Source organism: Schistocerca gregaria, chromosome 5 (assembly GCF_023897955.1).
Source record: "Schistocerca gregaria isolate iqSchGreg1 chromosome 5, iqSchGreg1.2, whole genome shotgun sequence".
Lineage (NCBI taxonomy): Eukaryota > Metazoa > Arthropoda > Insecta > Orthoptera > Acrididae > Schistocerca > Schistocerca gregaria.
The window spans coordinates 16180882-16196966 of NC_064924.1; the positions used below are offsets into that span (position 1 = coordinate 16180882).

Consider the following 16085-nt stretch of genomic DNA (forward strand, 5'->3'; position numbering starts at 1 on the left):
TTTTGCGAAGAGTATTTTTGGTCATTCAATATGCAATTGTTGAACAAAGCAGTAACGAAAGAGTTCATCAACATTTTTCTACGAATACCCCGAACACAAATACTGCACAGCCGCTGTTCGGTGGTTGGTACAAGTAACGGAGACTGGAGATACACGGAGCCTGACACGCAAAGCGACCACTGAACACGGCCTGCTGGGTCGGAAAGTGGCGAGGAAATGGGGCCTAACTTGGGGGAGCAGTGAATGCATTTCGCAAAGGAGCTCGGGGCTGCGGCCGCTCCAGGCAACTTTCCGCAGAGTCACGTGACTCCGGCAAGTCCACACAGACACACACACACACACACACACACACACACACACACACACACACACACGGCGAGTCGGGCCCGGCTCAAGTTTCCCAGCAGTGGCTGCGACGGAGTCAGGAACTCAATACAATCTCCCCCCTCCCCGCACCGATACCGTCCCGATCAGTTCCGTCTTTAGCCCCAGCCATGCGTACCACTGCTGCGGCTGTAGAAGAGATAGCCAAAGTCTGATGAAACCGTCTAAATCGATTAACATACTCGATTGCTCCAACAGCGTATTCTGTAAACCTGCCTCAGCCAGACTTTGTCACCTTGGCAGCCAGAATCTCGTCAGCAAATTTTTGTAGACGCAGCGAAAGGCTTCAGATCGAATACTTCACCTGTACTGACAAGTATGAACGTGCCTACGACACATGGGATGAACCTAAATTACTCTCGTGTGTACGTGACACAGTGCTTCGTGACTTACATGACGCTTGGCACATGCTACACGAAAACACCTTTTACTGTGAGAAATGAAAATGAAATGGATTTTGTTAAGAAGTTCCAAGTCAATAATGCAAGCTACTCAAAGTTCAGAGGCAGAAGAATGTTTCCGACAAATGACAGTGTTAAGATGCAAATATTATCAAACACGTGCTTCAAAGTCATTTGTCATATAGTGACGTCTATGGTAACAGTATACCCCGAGACCAGAAGACGACATATGTTGCTAAACGAAATAAGAAATGCGCTTCCCTACAAACATGCGAGTCAACAGTGGTAGAGTAGATGTGGTGGAAACTGAGATCGTGCAAGTAAATGCTGAAGAACAGCAGTGAAGGCGCAACTGTATTGGTCCTTTTGTCTTTGGCAGGGGAGCCAACACCGTGTTACTAGAGGAGGCCGAAAGGCACGCGATTTAACTCACGCATGCTGGCGTGAGGTCTGGAACAGGACAAGGAAATTAGAATTTAGAAACAACGGACGTAGCTGGTAGAATACTTAACTTTAATCCATTAATTATGAACGTCGCTCTTGACGGTACATAGTTTACAATATCAATAGTAACTGATAATGGTGCCTTGTTAGGTCGTAGCAAATGACGTAGCTGAAGGCTATGCTAAACTATCTTCACGGCAAATGAGAAGTAGGCAGTGAACCATCGCTAGCAAAGTCGGCTGTAGAACTGGGGCGAATGCTGGGAAGTCTCTCTAGACCTGCCGTGTGGCGGCGCTCGGTCTGCAATCACTGATAGTGGCGACACGCGGGTCCGACGTATACTACCGGACCGCCGCCGATTTAAAGGCTACCACCTAGCAAGTGTAGTGTCTGGCGGTGACGCCACAGGTCGCTAGAAGTTGAGTGAATAACTCGTATATGAAGGTGAGTAGCAGCTTGCCTCACTGGAGTACTGTGCAGCTTGTAAGACAGGATCCCAGGCTCTACATACTGCAGAGGCAGCTGCAATCGGATTGCTGTAAACACCTGTACTGGCCGATAAACGCCATCCACAAACAGCGTCGTGAGTAAGATAACGTGCTCCAGCACTCCAGATAAGTAAAATAATCATGCCATACTACCAGACAGTCGTTTGCCTTTGCCATTTCGTTCATATAAAGATGCACTCTTCATCCTTAACTGTGTCACTCCTTTCCGTGGTCATGCTGCGTTCCAACTATGTAATCCAGCTCGTACAGTTAACAGGCCAAACGATTTTTTTATGGTTGTTTTAGCGGATGCTCTTTGCGTAACCTCCCTGAGAACTAATTTGTTCATGTGAAGACTAAGAGAAGTGATTCTTGCAAACATATACCCTCAACCTTCTAGTAGGAACTATGTAGAGTTTCTCGTGCAGCGAAATTATGATAACAAATATCCGCGCACGGTGACAGGGAAATCGTGGAAGCCGCCATTTATTACGTAATCAACATACGAAGCTCTTATACTGCAAGTTATTTTACATCGTGACGAAGTAAGTCACCAACAATTGCTTTTGATACCTTGCTGTTATTCACACTGGTGAATCGAGAACGGCCCACGATAATAATCCTCATTTTTACAAATTGAGTTCTCCGGATTTCTGTAAAATTCTATTTCTGCTTGTAATAAATGTGCTATATTATATCGTCAAGGCTATCAATTAATTGCCATTGACCATTGCTCTCATTTAATGGGATTCTTTTCAACAACACTGCATGAATTCCACAAAATCTTAGAGCTATGGTTGTTCGTAACTTCCAAGACCAGCCTTAATGTCTGGGCTGCAGTGATTCACCACACATTTGGAGTTATTCTTCCACTTCTAAACGACTATCGGACATCGTGTTTCTCTAATAGCTATTTCGAGCAACAGACGAAGATGTTCTGCATCAAAGCGAGCAACACCAGTACTTTTAGCAAGACGAACCACCTCTCAAAATGAGAAAATTCATTGCATACATTTGGAGTTGGAGTGACAATGGCCGGCATGTTAACTTAGACAAAATAGACCCATCGCATGACGGATGACTCATCTATTGGTGAGTATACGCAAAGGGCCGCCGCAGAAGACATAAGTCATATGTGTAATTTGAGGTGTTGTAATTTCGTGCTAAAAATAACGTAGTTGTGCATTTTAAGGGAGACGTCAGCTCCACTCGACTTTTGGTGCACAGTGACGTCAGAAAACAGGCGCAAATTTCTCGCCTGCTATCGATTTTCGTGGTCGTATGTCACATTTTAATCCATAATCTTAGGTTTTTCCCCAGGTACACCTTTTGAAATCGCAAAATATTAAAAAAATTTCTGACTAGCTATAATATGAGTATCACTGCTGCTCGTTTCACTCATGGAAATTTGTGTTCTTTTAATTAGACTGGTGTCACAGAAGCGAAGGAACTCTTTCGTGACAGAGGACGCTGTTATGTTCATGTAGCAGTACATACTGTTATTAAATTCAGAAGAAATTCCTATAACTTGCCACAAGGTGCTGTGTCCCGAGAGGGACACGTTTTAATTACAAGGGCTTACTATGTTCTCTATGGCGACTTTTACGTGCGCAGCTGCTTGGACTCCACCCTTTAAAGAACCTACAAGCTAAGGTGATGTTCAGAGACAGAGAACTCGGTGTAAATCTCAGGGAATCTCAGGTTGAATTAAACTCCGGATAGCAAAGTTCAATGGCAGTTCACTTCTGGCGCTACTGACGTTAACTCCCGTGTTCAGTGTACTGCATGCATGCAGCCCACTCATCTATCTGCTTCCTATCTCGCGGTCCTGTGACTATCTTCTCAGTACCATCTCGTTCCCGACAAGGCTCTGAATATTGTAAGACCTCATCCTAACGACACCCGGCGCGAGGGTAGCGGCCCAGACAGCTGCCTGCTGTGATGTCCTTTTGTTAGGTATGAGTCCCCTCTTTATAGCGCTCAGCAAGTCGCTGGAACATTCCCTCTCACATCGCCGACAAAGTAGTGCACATTACCGTATTTGGGCAACTCGTGAGGGACTTACGTCACTATGACCCAAGTCACGCGCTGGCTGACAGTAATGTCCCCATTTGTACCGCCGTCGCAGCCCTGTCGCTGTCTGAATAACCGATTGCGCCAAAGCTTTCTCCGTCTTCCCTGGACAATTCCTAGTTACAATTTGAATGTACTGACGTATTTCGTCACTTAATATTGAACCCGCGACAAAATGCGAAGAAGAAAAATATCACTATACACCAGGAACCGAACCTACTCCATTATACTTCGTCATTCCGTGTATCTACTCACTATGCCAGCTTTTTATTTTTTTTTTTTTTGTTTGGACCTCCAAACCTCTCCTCCCAGCCCGTCGTTTTGCTCTCCAGTTATGCCTCCAATGGCAACTACGTCTGCTATATTAAAAAAAAATTACGTTATATACTGTTAATACTGTGCCATTATAATTTTTTAAAGACCAGGATTACTTCTTCGTAAACGAATAAATCATAGCGGTTTTATCTTCCATCAGGACAAATGACCTCTTCTTAATCCGAAAAAAAATTTAACAGGAAACAAAATGTAAAATTGATGCATTCTCGATAAGCTGAATTTGATAGCTGTAGCAGTGCCAGTGATGAAAACGTTATAAATGAAGGCGATGTGAGAGGGAATGTTCCAGCGACTTGCTGAGCGCTATAAAGAGGGGACTCATACCTAACAAAAGGACATCACAGCAGGCAGCTGTCTGGGCCGCTACCCTCGCGCCGGGTGTCGTCAGGATGAGGTCTTACAATGATAACTGACTCCTCCAGCCAGTATAATAAATCTCAGGTAAGTGGCCGTAACAAAGTTCCACGTTCTGTTGTCCTTGTCTGTATACCTGAGGGAGAACATTTTTAAAAAGAAGTAGTTTAGCTGTCTCCTCACACTATTCACTGTGATTTCTATAACATTGTTCTTTATTTCCCAGTTAGTCTGTTCAACGGTAAAGTTTTCTCGAGCATGTTTGTCATCAAGGAAACTATTGTTTGGTTTCCAGTGGCTCTAGACACGCGGGACAGGTCTCGGGGATTCTCTGACTTTAATACTAGCTGCGTGGTGATCGGTCATGCTGAGTGGTATAGCTTTGCATCCGTCTACGTTGATATATTCCGAAACATAAAACCTGTCCAGTTGGAATGCCTTACTTTAACTTAGGCGAGCCTAACGAGTCTTCTGGGTGTTAGGGTTTTCGACTTCACCGTTTCGACTGACAACATTTGTTACATCTCACAAAGCCCGCGCATCGGAAAGGTTAATCTTCGTATTCGTGACACGAAGTGCACAGTTTAAGTCACCTCCTAGTATCAGTCCATTATGAGAGTTTCTTAGACAGTAAGTAAGAGTTTTCAGGAAAAAAGGGAGTAATATTACCGGTCACTCCTTTTATCTTCATTTTGTGACTTTCCCGTGTCACTGAGAGGACACTAGACGCTTGAATAACTTTTATTGTTTGCAATGACGCAATCCTTCCTATTACCTCTCACTAACGCTTGCTACTTTCTCCTTATGCTCTAACTCTTCCATAGAAACATTTTATGTTCCTCGTTAAGTGTGTCATCAGTCATGCAGATAGCATCGTTGTCGTTTGGTTTACTTTTATTGTCAGCTTCACGGTTCTCCATTAGAGGACGGAATCTGAAATTTCTCATTCACATTTCTTCCAGGCCCTGTTGTAGCCATAATTGAGTCAATCCGGCCTAACAGTACAGCTGCGTATGTTACTATTCATGGCTCACGTTTTTCAATTGGCTGTAATGCAGGGCATCTACGGCCACAGTTCTCCCTCAGATATCCAGCTGAACTGCATATGGAGCGTGAGTGAGGTTACTTTTCATACATGACATACGCCCAAGAGTCACATAAAACGATGTGTGCTTTTGTAGTTGTACTTTAGCAGTTCGATTGCAGTTGAACTTGCCATGATGCCCTAATTTTCTGATACCGTAAGCCTTCATGTGTCGAAGCTGGTGATGAGTTACCGTGGTCTTCTCTTGATCGTAGACATTATAATTTGTGGCTCTCTTCGGCTGTGGTGTCGCCGTGTGTGTATCTCTCGACGTAAGCCGTACCTAGTGACGCTGGAGTATACTGCCAAACTTTTTTTTTACTAGAATTACAGAGCGACAAAGCTTCAGTTCAGTTATTATGCTCTGTTAACTTATAAGAGCAAATATTAAGAACCAACACCACGCTTTAAACAGACACAGCTTGTTTAAATTTGATTTCAATACACACAACAACTGGCGGAAGTGGCCGAGCGGTTCTAGGCACTTCATTCTGGAACCGCGCGACCGCTACCGTCGAAGGTTCGAATACTGCCTCGGGCGTGGATGTGTGTGATGTCCTTAGTTAGGTTTAAGTAGTTCTAAGTTCTAGGGGACAGGTGACCTAAGATGTTATGTCCCATAGTGCTCAGAGCCATTTGAACCATTTTTTACACACAACAACAAAAGTTTGGCATCACCTCCGTTCCTAGAGTTCCGGCACCTGTACAGAAAATTGGAACAGAGATCAACATAAACATCATTTTCGACCTTTTCATTACTCGTGAAATCAACACTTACTGTACCTGTAATACCCAATAGCATGTCTTCTTGCATTGATGCATGTCTGTATTTGTAGTGGCACACTCTCCACATGTTGAAGTTGGTCCAGACTGTTCCACTCCTCATCGGCGATTCGGCGTGGATCCCTCAGAGTCGTTGATGGGTCACGTCGTCCATAAGCAGCCCTTTTCAGTCCATCCCAAGCGTGTACGATAGGCTTCATGTTTGTAGGACATCCTAGCTGCTCTAGTCGAGCGATGTCGTTATCCTGAAGTAAGTCAATGACAAGTTGTGGACGAAGGGGGCGCAAATTGACGTCCATGAAGACGAATGTCTCGCCAATATGCTGCCGATATGGTTGCACTAAGGGTCGGAGGATGGCATTCACGTATGGTATAGCCGTTTCGATGCCTTCCATGACCAGCAGCGGCATACGTCGGCCCCACGTAATGCCACTTCAAAACAGCTACACTCGCTGGACAGTGTATCTAAGGAGTTCAGCTTGGCCTGGTTGCCTCCATACAAATGTCCGACGATTATCTGGTTAAAGGCATACTCATCGCTGAACAGAACGTGATGCCAATCCTGAGCGGCCCATTCGGCATGTTGTTGGGCCCATCTGTATCGCGCTGCATGGTGTCGTGGTTGAAAAGATGGACCACATCATGAACGTCGGGAGTGAAGTTGCGCATCATGCAGCCTATTGCGCACTGTTTGAATCGTAACACGACATCCTGTGGCTTCTCGAAAAAGATTATTCAACATGGTGGCGTAGCTATCAGGGTTCCTCCAATCCATAATCCGTAGGTAGCGGTCATACACTGCAGAAGTAGCACTTGGGCGGCCTGAGTGAGGCATGACATCGACAGCTCGCGTCTCTTTGTAACTCCTCCATGTCCGAACAACATTGGTGTGGTTCACTTCGACACGCCTGGAATCTTCCCTTGTTGAGAGCCGTTCCTGGCACAAAGTAACAATGCGGCCGCGATCGAACAGCGATATTGACCGTCTAGGCATGGTTGAACTATAGACAACACGAGCCGTATACGTCCTTCCTGGTGGCATGAATGGAACTGATTAGCTGTCGGACCCCCTCTGTCTAATAGGCTCTGCTCATGCACGGTTCTTTACATGTTTGGTCGGGTTTGGTGACAACTCTGAACAGTCAAAGAGACTGTGTCTGTGATACAATATCCACAGTCAACGACTATCTTCGGGAGTTATGGTAACCGGGTTGATGCAAAACTTTTTTGATGTGTGTGGTTTATAGTCACTGCGTACGATATTAGATCTGTTTATCACACACGCTTCAGATCATGCTGGGTCGACGTAATTGTCTGCCCTGCACTACTGATTCTGATTTTTAATTACGGGTGAGCAAAGTTTATTATCTTTTCTTGTTGTTCTTTAGATAGCCCAATAAATATTCATTAAAAATTTATCAAAATATTCCAGCTAGTTTATGTCCAACCAGTCATTCTGTCTACAATATTGAAACTTTCTACTAACACTTGAATGTCGATATCGATACTGTTAATCTTTGCAAATGTTCACTCTAGAATGCATTTCATTTTACCTTTTACTTCTCATTAACGTCAAACATCACAAATCTTCAGCCGTAATCAGTAAAGAATGTACCTTTCCCTCTGTTTAAATAAATTGAAATTTCTGAAACTATGTCTTTAAATGATGACTTTTGTAAAATGATTAGTACACATTTTACAATAATTTGGTATATTTTCAGTTTTCACTCTAAGCAACATGCAATAGAAGCAATCACAACAACTTTAATAACATCAGTCAATGGACAGAAACCGGAACAGCAATCGCAATAGCAATAGATTAACAGTGATGGTTTCGTGCATATATAGGCAAAAAGAAAGAGCGATGTTACAGCTTTGTTCCCTTACAATTTTATGTCGTCAGTCATTTTGCCTCCTTTTAATTAAAATTTTTGCTCAGATACTTCGTAATGTATGTAATTTGTATGTAGACTATTCACTGCACTATTAACTAGAATACTTAACCACTTCCTCACCAAACAACTGTTCGTCATCAGTCATACATTTACGAACAGCAAGAGCGGTAGGCCTTCCGTTGCTGCATAGAAAACTAAATTTCAAGGTCTGTGTCGTTGAGGAAGACATCTTGACGTCTCCCTACAGTGCAAAAGACACTCCGGAGTGGTGAGGCGCTGTGCTGCACGCACCCACGGCCTGCGTCTGCTCGCCACGCCGTCCAAACACCGACTGACGGTGAACTCAAACTAAAGGAGACACTGCCATTTACATTAGTATTGGTTTGCTGTATGCCACTTATGGATTGGAAGAATTTCCATTTTCCTTACTTTGTTCTGAAAGCTAATATTCTCTTTGTGTGATTAATTGTTATTTGATAATAAAAAAATCGTACGAAGAGTGACAGGTCTGTGTCAGATCTGCAATGCGCTGTCGCCTTAAAACGGAATACCGTCGTAGCACAGAATTTATGATATGGCAACAACGTAATACGTGTATCCAATATGGCGTCTACAAAGTTCTTCATTTGTCGACTGCTGTCGAGTTTCGTGCTTGCACCGAGCTCTAAGGAGGACACGTCATTCTGACGACACTGCACAGTAGCAGTCTCCCCTGTGGTTGAGGGACCACTGGGGAGTTGTAGGACACTCCTGCAAGGGGGAGTGTGTGCTCTACGACCAGTAAATGTTGTTCTGCTCCAGCATGTGCTTTGGCAAACCATAGACAGCTCTAACAGCAGACTGTGCCTCTCTTGTAAGTGTAACGGACGACACAACGCGAAACTGTGCAAAACATTTCACAGTAACGCTAATCTGTGACTCACAGGCAGTTTCTTGTGACAGTGTCCCGCCTTACCTTCTATGGCGGAATATTTAAGAACCTTCATCGTCTGCCATAGACTGTACCATCCCCGACCTCATAGTGGCGTGGACAAGAACGCCAACCACCCAGCCACTGCTTCACTGAAGCGTCCAGTGAAGTATGGCCAACTGCTAGTCTGATGACACAATTAGCAACTAATGATGTGGTAATACGCAAACACACATTTAAGTTTTAACCAGCAGGTGAATACTGATGTGTCTTTTAAAGCTGTCTTATCAAACCATTGAAGAGTGCGATCTGTGATGAGTGCTGACCTAAGATAAAATTTAAAAACAAGCTCAGTGGTCAACAACAAGAAACATGTGTCGTTCACAAATTCTCGGTACACTGCTTTATTTGTGTTTTCACATGATTTACACAGAAACATTGAGCATTTCTGGCGTAAAATAAATCATGGAATATACACTGAAGTGCCAAAGAAACTGGTACACCTACGTTATATCGTGTAGGGCCCCCACGAACACACAGAAGTGCCGCAATACGACGTGACATAGACCCAACTAGTATCTGAAGTACTGCTGGACGGAATTCACACCATGAATCCTGCATGGCTGTCCATAAATCCATAAGGCTACGAGGGGCTGAAAGTGTCTTCTGAACAGCAGATCTCAGAAGAGTCCTCCTAGAGCCACTCTGTAGCAATTGTGGACGTCTGGGATGTCGAATTGTCCTGCTGGAATTGCCCAAGTCCCGTCGAAATGCAAAATGGACAGGAATAGATGCAGGTGATCAGACAGGGTGCTTACGTACGTTTCACCTGTCAGAGTCGTATCTAGAAGTATCAGGGGTCCCACATTACTCCACACCATTACAGAGGTTCCACCAGCTTGAACAGTCTCCCGCTGACATGCAGTGTCCATGGATTCATGACGTTGTCTCCATACCGGAACACGTCCAACCACTCGATACAATTTGAAACGGGACTCGTCCGACCAGTCAACATGTTTAAAGTCATCAACAGTCCAATGTCGGTGATGAAGGGCCAAGGCGTAAAGCTTTGTGCCCTGCAGTCAGCAAGGGCACACGAGTTGGCCTTCTGCTCCGAAAGCCTATATCAATGATGTCTCGTTGAATGGTTCACACGCTGACACTTGTTAATGGCCCAGAATTGAAATATGCAGCAATTTGCAGAAGGGCTGCACTTCTGTCACGTTCAACGATTCTCTTCAGTCGTCGTTGGTCCCGAACTTGCAGGATCATTTTATGGCTGCAGCCATGTCGGAGATTTGATGTTTTACCGGATTCATGATACCCACGGTACACTCGTGAAATGGTGGTACGGGAAAATCCCCACTTCATCGCTACCTCCGAGATGCTGTGCCCCATCGCTCTTGCGCTGACTATAAAACCACACTCAAATTAAATGTTGACAACCTGCTATTGTAGTAGCAGTAACCGATCTAACAACTGCGACAGACGCTTTTTGTTTCATATAGGTGTTGCCGACCGCAGCGATGTATACTGCCTGTTTACACACCTCTGTATTTGAATACGCATGGCCGGCCTCGGGCGTCTGTCGTTAGCTCTGCCTGTGCTGTGTGCTGTGTGCCCGTGTGTGAGGGGTGTCTCCGGCTGCAGGTGTCGTGGGTGCGACGCCGTGACTGGCACATCCTCACCTCGGGCCTCTTCACCTACACCAACGACGAGCGGTTCCAGGTGGCCCACTCCACTGACGAGGACTGGAGCCTCCAGATCAAGTACGTCCAGAAGCGTGACAACGGCACCTACGAATGTCAGGTGAGAATGCAGCCGAACATTCATAAATTGGATTCTTTCAGTGGTTTATATCCCAAATTTTAATCAATTTTCGTCCTGTTATCCTCACTCTAAACATATGATTATTTAATCTCACGTTATTATGTTTCTTTTCGACAGTTTATTTCAAAATTTACCCCAATACCTTTCCCTAATTTGTTGACACAATCTGCAGAGAACTGTTGCATTAATACTCAGGAATATCAAATGATAAAATCATTTCTACAATTAATTGCTCTGTTTGCCAAGATTCAATAAGCAATATTATTATTTCGGGGCATAATAACGTTCTCTGTATCTGAGTGGTCACCTTGTCTGATGATCATCCTGAGGACTCTACTTATATTCCTGTTGTTTTTCTTGTTCGGAGGACTGGTGCAGGCCTATCAAGCTTCGTCATACTCATTGAGATGCTACTTCAGTGACAAGTAGTATTTTGTTTTATTATCCTCACTCCATAGGTGTTTTACTCAAGTTATTACTTAGTCACATTTAAGTATGACATTTCCCAGTTTCCTTTCAAAATTTGCTCAGATTTTCTCTGTTCATATCGCACTAGCTCTTAAAGTGAGAGATTTGCGAAAAGAGACTCTCGACGAATCCTTCAAGCATAATACAATTGGTGAGATGCTGCATATGGAAGTACAGAACTCGTTTGCTCTGTACAATCTTGGGATCTCTGAAATGTTAAGGAAATTGCTGTTTGTCACAGTCATTTCACGGTGTCGCCAAAGGCAGAGGGTCGTTCGTTTATAATCGAAGGCATTTTAAATGAAAATTCGAGGCAAGGCCATTGGGGCTGTAATTATAGCTCTGCTGTTTCAAGCTGATGCTACAAATTTCCCTCTCACAAGGTAGATGTAACAGACGACTATCGTATTTTTGAATAAAAATTGAATAATCTGCCTGGACAGAGACTCTGAAATACATCTTCTATTGATAACTGCGTGAAATTTTCCGAAATTTTGTTAGGAATGCGGTCATTATGAGCCTCAACATAGTGAAAGAGGGATATAAACACCAGCGGAAAAATCCTCCTATTGAAGCACAAGAAAGACAAACATGGCTCTGTTTACAAACTAGGGTACTGGCTGCCTCATTCTACCTACCTCAGCATATGTGAAAACTTTTCCAAGCTTTTTAGCATGCGAACATTTTCGTGCCCTTTTTAACACGCAGCTCACGTCTCACTCCCACGAACTCCCCTATTTGTAACTCGCTCATACCCACTAGTCCATCATTCGCTCATACCCACCCACTCCCACTAGCCATTTTCACTCACTCATTTAGCCCCTATTACCGCCATTATCTCTTTGTGCCTTTCACTGCCTCCTGACAACTACAGACTACTGTCTGCTCTCACTGTACTATCTCCCTCTTACTCTTACTCTCTCTTACTTCTACTATCTCATTCGTTCCGTCCCACTGTCAGTATCTCTCGCTTCCTCCTTGTCATTACCATACACTCTCTCTCTCATTATCACTGCCCCTCACCCACTTTCTCCTCTTCTTTCTCCCTCTCCCTCTGGTGCTGTCTCCTTCATTCTTTTGCTAGCACTGTTCACAGTTGTGTCACTGTGAGCTATGTTCCATTGCGACTGTGCCTCTCTCTTTCTCTTCGCTCATCCTATACTGCAACCACTCTCTGCTATCTTCTTGTACTTACTACATTTCCGTCTCTTTCGCATTTCCACAGTATCCTTGTCTCTCATCATGAGAACGCGAATACGTTCCAATATCGGAATTATTGGGAATTTTTTTTTTGTTACGGTGCTGGGAAAGGTAGAATAAGGAAACTGGTTTCCCACTTTTCAGTCAGAGTCTTTTGAACAGGAGCATATTCACTTTTTTTTTTTGCTATGATAGCAGCATTTTTCCTCTGGTTCCTTTCTTTTGCCTACTACAGGAGAGCATCTTAAAACTATGAAAAAACTCTGTGAATCAGTAAAGGTTTGAAAGTTTACTTATACGAAAATGAAATTAATTTTGGACCTCAGACAGTGTCCTTCATTACCACAAGAAGAATTTTCCAGAACTATTATTACGTGAAGGAAGACACTTCACAGCAAATTTCTCCATGCTACGTCTCTTTCTAAACTGCGATTTCTCTTCACACTGTGTTTCACGTTCGTATTATAATTGTACAAGTAGGGTAATTTTGAACCTGCATATCTCTGAACCGGATAGAGATATCAAAGAACTTTTCAAATTTGTCCTAGATCTGAATCTTAAGGACAAATCGTAAAAATTATAGGCGTTCGCTGTGCACGTCTTGGAATCGTCGACTCGGTTTTGGTACTGAAATGAAATGTTTTTGAGCTGTTTCTCTATAACGGGTAAAAATTATTTGCTAATGGGAATGTGGAATAATGTGCTGTCCTTAGTTCTTTATATATCCGCTGATTACCGCGAAAAATGGTGAAAAAGCTTTTTTCGGGTTTCTGAGAAACCGCCCACGAACTAAAAGATGCTCTCCATGAGCCCCTTGAGGAGCACCGTAGAGCACATCTGATGCAAAAAGAACTAACCGATTTGCTCGACTTGTCTAAGCTGGAGGAAGTGTCTAATATTCTTTGACCCTGTTGTGTTGTGTATACAAATGGTTCCTAGCGCAATGGCCACCCATAACAGGTGACCCCAACTTGCTGCCACCAACAGAACCCGAGAAATGATCCAAGGAACAATGCTAATGCGCTGCGTTTTGGAACATATTCGTCGCAAAGTACAGAGATTCTAGGGGTCTCAAGCCATAATTTCAGCTGAATTTGAGAGGGGCTTCACTCTTGGTTTGCAGAAGGTCACAAGAGAAGTGTTCCAATGACAAAACCAGAGTAAAACAGAATGTAAATGCGGAGATACATCCGTTATACTGAAACAATTTATCTTCATAAGTTTCCATTTGTAGTAGCGATATTTGAAAATTACAGTCGTATAACGAAAAAGAGAAGTCGCTGTGTTGTACGTTCTTCCGTCAACCATCACTCTAGTGCAAATGGCGTTTTTATGAAGCAGTTGAAAGACTGCAGTGTGGGAGAGAAAACAAGACCAACATGTCAACATGCTGCACTACCAAAAATCAGTGTGACGGCAACATCCAGACGTTTGTCACAGAATTTCCATTGTGCTCTTTTTGATGTGTTTCAATCACTTCATTTAAATACCATACTGAAGTAGCTGCGTTGCTCATAATTACAATGCCACGTTCCTTCGGGCATGCGTGCTTGCACATTCTAAAGGCGAGACCAGCCACTTGCGGTAAGCAGGACATCCGGGATCGAGCCCCGATCCGGCACGAATTTTCATCGTCATCATTCCCGTATACGGCTGATAGTTGTCCGTGAATACGAGTACATATCATCTGATGCACTTCACTTATACTCTAACTTCGCGTTTCGATGACGAATAAGGAAAGAACGTATAACGACACAGAAAATTACACTTATGAAATCATAGCTCTGTAAACACTGCATACTTTGCCAAACAATATCCATTTTGTAACTCTTGTGAAGATGTTGGTCATAACGGTGTGGTCAGCTGTGATGTTTGTTCAGCGGCTTGTGTTTCTCATACTTTACATTCGCTATCTTTTAGAGACTGCACACAAATGCAGAGTTGTAAAAATTAATTAAGTTGGTGAGTGGTAGGACGGACCTAACTCCATTCGGTTTTGGTGGCGTTTAGAGCTGGGGTACTCATCGCGTTACCAGTGTTTTTAAGACTCTTCGACCCATTTCCTTACGGTTTATCATTCCCTTCTCGGGTCTAGCTGGGAACAGTTAGCTTAAAGGCTTCACTCCAGCGTTGCCTTTGACTTGAAGATAATATTATAAATGTCGGAACTGGTGAATTTCATTTTGTAAGTAACTAAAAGCCGTAATTTTGAGGAGCGTTTGGACGATTGGGATGGCGATGGTGATCTTGATGTGCTGCACAGGGTGTCATAGCTGCTGTGTTATAGTTGGAAACAGAGTGGCTTACACTGTCTAGCCAGATATGGTAAACAGCAGCGTGGAACGGTATTGTGGCTCGGAGGGTTGACATGAGGTGGATGTGTGCAGCCAGTGTTAGTTGAAGGAGGGGTTTGCCGTGTGGCCGGTGGGTATTGGCTGAACTTGTGGCAGCGCTCGGGCTGTAGTGGCGTGTCATAGCAACGGAGGCGCTGGGCCGTTCGGGCTGGGAAGTAGACCAGGCGACCTTACAGAGGTGGGAAAGAGTGCAAGGGGAAGAGGACTGATTCTGGGAATTGTGGGGTGGCATTCGAATCAAAGTTGGAATGAGAAGATATGTGATTGTTCAAATAGCAGGGAGCACATCGAGGTTTATATGCTGACGAGCCAAAACATAATGACCACCGTCCACCGCTACGTCGGATGCCGCCTGGTACCGCTGCTTACACGTGACGCAGTAAGAAAACGATCTAAGAGGAACAGACACGGACGGGGGTCACACAAGTGAAGATATGGGTGAAAATGGGGAAACCCATTGAGATAAGCTACTCTGACGGCTATTGCACAGAGCGTGTGAACGAGTATTTAGAAAACGGTGAAGCTGGTCGAATGTTCACATGCTACTGTCGTGAGCACCTACGGAGGGATATAGAAGTACGGTGGAACTACCACTAGGCGCTAAGTGGTTGGACGTCCACGGCTCTTCACAGAATGAGGGGTGCGGAGGCTTGTCTACTTTGTAAGGTAGAACAGCTGGTGATCTGTGGCCTCTCTGTCGAAAGAGTAGGATGCTGCTGCACGCACAAGTGTTTCGGAGCACACCGTTCATTGTACACTGTTGTACATGGAGCTCCACTGCAGGTCACCCCCATGTGTTTACATGTTGAGCCAGCAACATCGTCAATTGCGATTGCAGTGGACGTGGGACCATCGGGATTCGACTGTCGATTAGTGGAAACGTGTCGGCTCTTCGGGTGAATCACATTTTTGCTACACTAAGTCAACGGTCGTCTGCGCAAATACCATCATCGAGGTGAAAGGCGGCTGCAAACGTGCAGTGCGACACGGACGCAGCCTCGTGGAAGCAGTATTACGATATGGCAGGCATTCTCCTGCATTTGGATTGGAGACGTTTTAGGAATCGAATACACGCTGACAG

General features: G+C 44.3%; 1 protein-coding gene across 1 annotated transcript in view; it reads left to right on the forward strand.

The window, feature by feature from the left end:
• Positions 1 to 16085, forward strand: part of LOC126272749 (lachesin-like) — a 398134-nt gene that overhangs the window by 336479 nt on the left and 45570 nt on the right. Inside the window, exon 6 of the mRNA XM_049975849.1 lies at positions 10803 to 10961. Coding sequence (XP_049831806.1) covers positions 10803 to 10961 — 159 coding nt within the window. The remainder of the gene's footprint in view (positions 1 to 10802; positions 10962 to 16085) is intronic.